The sequence below is a fragment of the Dipodomys merriami genome, unplaced genomic scaffold (genome assembly GCF_024711535.1).
Source record: "Dipodomys merriami isolate MVZ:Mamm:240054 unplaced genomic scaffold, mDipMer1.0.p SCAF_123, whole genome shotgun sequence".
Taxonomy (NCBI): domain Eukaryota; kingdom Metazoa; phylum Chordata; class Mammalia; order Rodentia; family Heteromyidae; genus Dipodomys; species Dipodomys merriami.
In genome coordinates, this window is record NW_027202527.1 from 2853356 (window position 1) to 2858099 (window position 4744).

The window sequence follows — 4744 nt, forward strand, 5'->3', positions numbered from 1 at the left end:
AGTCTTGTCAGTCACATAGGGGCAATTTACTGCACCCCTGAGAGAGAAAACTGTGAAACATCTAACATAATTTCCTTAAGGAGCTTCTCACTTCTCTTCAGATGAAACATTACAGTTGAACCAATGACAATGAGTTTGGAAATCAAACAAAATTGTTATGTTAGATGTGCAAATGCAGTGAGATGACCCAAATGAAGCCAGGTGTGTATTTGTATCTTTATGGGTGCTTGTGTTTGTGGCTTGTGTGTGTTTGTATGTGTATGGGGACTGAGGCTGGAACTCAGTGCGTCTAGTTTTCAAATTGCTTTTCCCCTTCAGCTCAACCACTTGATCTTATGGTCTCAGCCTGTGCAGAATCTAGAATTATACTCATGTGCCCCTACGAATGATTGGCTACTCTATCAGTCTCCTGAGTAGCTAGGATTACCAGTGTGAGCCACTGGGTGCCCAGGTGGCCACTACCTTTTTGAAATAAGTTCCTTGATAAAGTGACAGAGTCCTTTGCAGAATCAGTGGCAAGTATGGGGCAATATGTTTGCACGGTTGGTACTCAAGAAAACTGGCAGCCATTGTGTAGTGCTCATTATTTCCTAGGCAGTGTTCATGACTCCAGCACACAATATTGGGAAAAGAGAATGGTATTATACACAATTTGCCAGAAGGTCCAATTTGAACAAGTTTTCATTGTTCATACTTGAAGTTTTAATGAGATTCAGAAAATACTGATAACCTTTATGGAAAAATATTATAAGGAATGAATCATAGTATTTTTGAGATGTACCTGCTTTATACATCCATATTACTGGGATGGCAAGTCCATGGGTTTGTGGCGCTACATGTACCTTCCTCCCTGGTGATGAATTTTCAGAGATTTTTATCTGCCTGGGGTAGGTCTTTATTGTACATCATCACAATAAGTGAGGATTATACATCATTAATTTTGACACATGCATTAATCTCTTAGATAGATGTTCATAAAATCCTTTCCCACATTGGACATGAACAGTATAAGTCTCATCTCCAAATCTTCAGTAGTTGTGGTTACAGGATACACATGACAGAGCTCCTTGAATAATTTCTTTCACCCTTGGCCCATCTGTCTATCCAGCCCTAGGTCTGAGCATGAATGTAGGAAATCTGTCAGGAGGGAAGGGAACAGCTTTCATTTTAGGTGTTGAAGAGACTAATTTATTTGTTGCCTTATTGAATAAGACTTTGAAACTTCTGGATGTATCAAGCAGTCTCCATTTTGTATAACTGGATTAACATCAGAGTGGTAAGAGCAGGTTCTGACTGCCTTACCTAACAGGTGCTAGGATACAAAAGACCTCCTGTGATGTCATAGAATTCTTATACTCGTCTAGGTTTGTTTGTGTAGTTAGGTCTATTGAGGCTGTGGTGTTCAAATTGTGAAGATAGGATGAATACCAAGGAAGAAAGATACTGAAATGGAGGAGGTATTTTCAGACATGCCAGATACTTCCAAAAATGGCTCTATGGAGTCAGATACCTCCATACTACCTTACTTGAGTGATTGCTCACTCACTGAGGAAGCTGACTTACGGTCTAAAATTGAGGAAATTATTTTTCCTGTTCTGTCTCAGACACCCTGGGTCCAGAGACTTCTTTCATCATTTTGTGTATCAGAACCAGATGAAAACAATGATTTTATTTCCCTGACCTTTCCCAGAAAACTTTGGAAAATAGTTGAAAGTGACAAATTCAAGTCTATTTGGTGGAGTGAGGATGGAACTTCTGTTGTGATTAAGGAAGATCTCTTTAAAGAAGAAATTTTGGGAAGAAAGTATCCTTTCAAAATTTTTGAAACTAGAAGTATGAAAAGTCTAGTTCGACAACTGAATCTGTATGGGTTCAGTAAAATTCAGCACCGATTTCAACAATCTACTTCTTCAGTTGACTTTCTTGCTGAAGAAAAAGAAGCCTCTACTTTAAGCAAGGTAATTACTTAGGCATTAACTGATGTCTTATTTCATCTTTCATTATACAAGAATAAAACCAAATTAAAAATAACTGAAAATTTAATAAAAAGAAAAATTTTAATATCCTCAGGACAACCTGATGCTTAAGCATTTAGAATTTACCAAAAATTTGGTAGCAACTTTGAATCTTATTAATGAATTCTGAATAAAGCCACTTACAATGGTCATTGTTGCTGTAAAACAAAGCATATTTTCACTTGAAGGCAATAATAGTTCTGGGATTGTATATGGTTGTTTTCTCCCAAGTACATTTGAAGTAATGAAAGTAAAATACATTGATTTCTCTACAAATAATATTAGCTTGTAGTTTCTGATTTCTTCCACTAGGTTAGGCAATGACTCATTAAAATATCTACAAATGACTTTCTTCTTTGGTTTCAGTTGCTCCGCTACCATAATCCAAATTTTAAACAAGGTTGTCCCCACCTGTTAGCAAGAATGAAGAGAAGAGTCCGGATTAAAAATGTTTCTCCAATAGCTGCTTCATTGATTCCACCTGTAGACAACAAAGAGTATTTTGGAGCAGGAAGTATTGTGAATAATGCTAATTGTCAATTCGTTTCTGAAATCAATGGCCAAAATTTCCTTTCATCTGCAGGAAATGTTTTGCCATCTCCAGTAAAGCAGCCTTCTAGCAGTCACATGATTGCACGTTCAACTAATGTAGTCAGAAATGACTTTTCTCTTATATCCTCATCAGTTCAACCATCAGAACCAATTAGAATACATCAACATGACATTTTTAATCATGTCGCCACTTTTCATGTACTGTCAAACTACACCCAGGATAATGGCCACATGATAAATTTTGTTACAACTTCTACTTGTCAATTCCGGATAATACATCCCTTACAAAATTGTAATACTGGACTGACGATGGAGCCTTCTGCTCTTCCAACTCGATATGCTCATGTATTATTCAATGATGCTCCTGATTCCAACCTGCTATAACTAGCATACAATCAATGCTTCTCCATTCCCACCATTCCAAATAGAGCTGCTGCACCATTTTCAAGCTCACCTCATCAACAATCATCTTTATACCACATCATCCCGAGTAATCTACCAATGGAGAACTAGATTTGGCAGAAAAAGCACTAAAATATTTTGGAAAATATTTAATATTTACCTGCAACTTTCTTATCTAAGCAATAAAGTGACATGCTAAGTAAGATCTATGTTTTCTTTTTCCTTATTGAAGGGAAGTCCTTGAGAGAAAAATGTTGGTTTATTTCAACAGCAAGCTATGGTACTCCTCAGTCATTTGATAGGAGATCTTTCACCTCCCTTCTGATGTAAGTACTTGATGACTTTATACAGAAGAGGTGATCGTAGCAAAGAAAGTGGGAGCAGGAAGTTTGAAATCACTTAAGCTGTGTCAAAGGTAGGCCTAAATTAGGAACAGGAAAAAAGGAATTCAAAATAGTCTATGAAAACAGATGCCTATTATTTCAATTTTCTCAGTTACATTGTATTTTTTGAGTAATGCTAACCTACATGCAGCTGACACTAGAAAACAAACAGGTTAATATTAAAAGCACAGTTAAATATTGCAGCACACCTAACATATGGTATTTCTTGTTTACTGTGTATGTTTCTGCATCTTGTCTCTAGGACTTTTTAGTGTTCTATCACAATTCCTCCATGAAAAATTCTGACTTTTCTGATCTTTACTTGATTTATTTTATTGCCCACAACAAGCATTCTACACTATCCAGCCATCGTATTTTATGCTTCATTTCTCAGTACAACTTGCTTTACAAGGTATATTCCATTAGTGTTCACTAAAGAGATGAATTTTTGAAAATCCTTCTAAAACTAATGTCCTACCTGTTGTCATAAGCCTTAATTATCATGTATTCTTTGTATTCAATCATTGACCATTACACTACACCTCAGAACAACAGCGAGCTCATTTCCCAGAATGCCTAGCTGGTGCTAGGATGCTGTTTCCCATTCTCCACTGGGTAGCACCACAGAGCCACTGAACTTAGCAATGGTTTTCCTGTGTTTGTTGTTGTTGCTTTGGTCATTGTGTATTATTTTTATTGTTTTCTGAATTGTTTTGCAAAAATTCATTTCAATATACATACCATAGTGGTCCATTATGCCTCAGCCTCCATCAATAACTTTCCAGTACTGCAAGTAAAACCTAATGTGTATGAAACTGAACCTATACTGACCTTTAGAACGTTGTCTATATTTACTTCCTATAGCATTAGATTCATTTAGTTAGTTGAATTTTTATATATTTGAATATTAATGTGCATGTGCATTTACTTATTTTTATTGTGAGACATTATTAGGTACTTTCTTAAACTGGTGCAATGTGTCTACATTTTCTAAAAACCTTAGGATATTCTGGTTCCAAATAGGATTTGAAGTCTCCTGCTCTTTATACTGAACCCAGCTCACAAAGAGAGATAACATGTTACAAGGAAAATTCTTAATCGAAACAATTGTCTCTTTAAGCCTAACCTTCATAAAGCTGACATGTGAGATTGGAGGTCTGAGGTTAGTCTAGAAAGGAACATCAATGAAACCTGTGTTACCTATTAACCACAAAAAAGTGAGAAGTAGAAATATAGCTCAAGTGGTTGGGTATTACCTTCGAGCACAAATGTTCATAATCCCAGCCAAGCCAACTTTAAGGCTGGACACCAGAGTGAAAAGAGACAGAGAGAGAGAGAGAGAGAGAGAGAGAGAGAGAGAGAGAGAGAGAGAGAGAGAGAGAGAGAGAGAGA

At 36.6% G+C, this 4744-nt stretch overlaps 1 protein-coding gene across 1 annotated transcript; it reads left to right on the forward strand.

Annotated features, from left to right (window-relative positions):
- Positions 1 to 1410: 1410 nt before the first annotated feature.
- On the forward strand, positions 1411 to 2991 carry LOC138823783 (heat shock transcription factor, Y-linked-like). Its single transcript, XM_070017345.1, has 2 exons — positions 1411 to 1958; positions 2382 to 2991. The coding sequence occupies exons 1-2, from the start codon at positions 1449 to 1451 to the stop codon at positions 2949 to 2951; spliced, it is 1080 nt and encodes a 359-aa protein (XP_069873446.1). The 5' UTR covers positions 1411 to 1448; the 3' UTR covers positions 2952 to 2991.
- The last annotated feature ends 1753 nt before the right edge of the window (positions 2992 to 4744 follow it).

What these genes read in the sequence shown, in the direction of transcription:
- LOC138823783 (XM_070017345.1), top strand. Translation starts at nt 1,449, where the DNA reads ATGGAGGAGGTATTTTCAGACATGCCAGATACTTCCAAAAATGGCTCT. An exon ending in AAGCCTCTACTTTAAGCAAG is followed by an intron (nt 1,959 to 2,381) that starts GTAATTACTTAG and finishes CTTTGGTTTCAG; the next exon opens with TTGCTCCGCTACCATAATCC.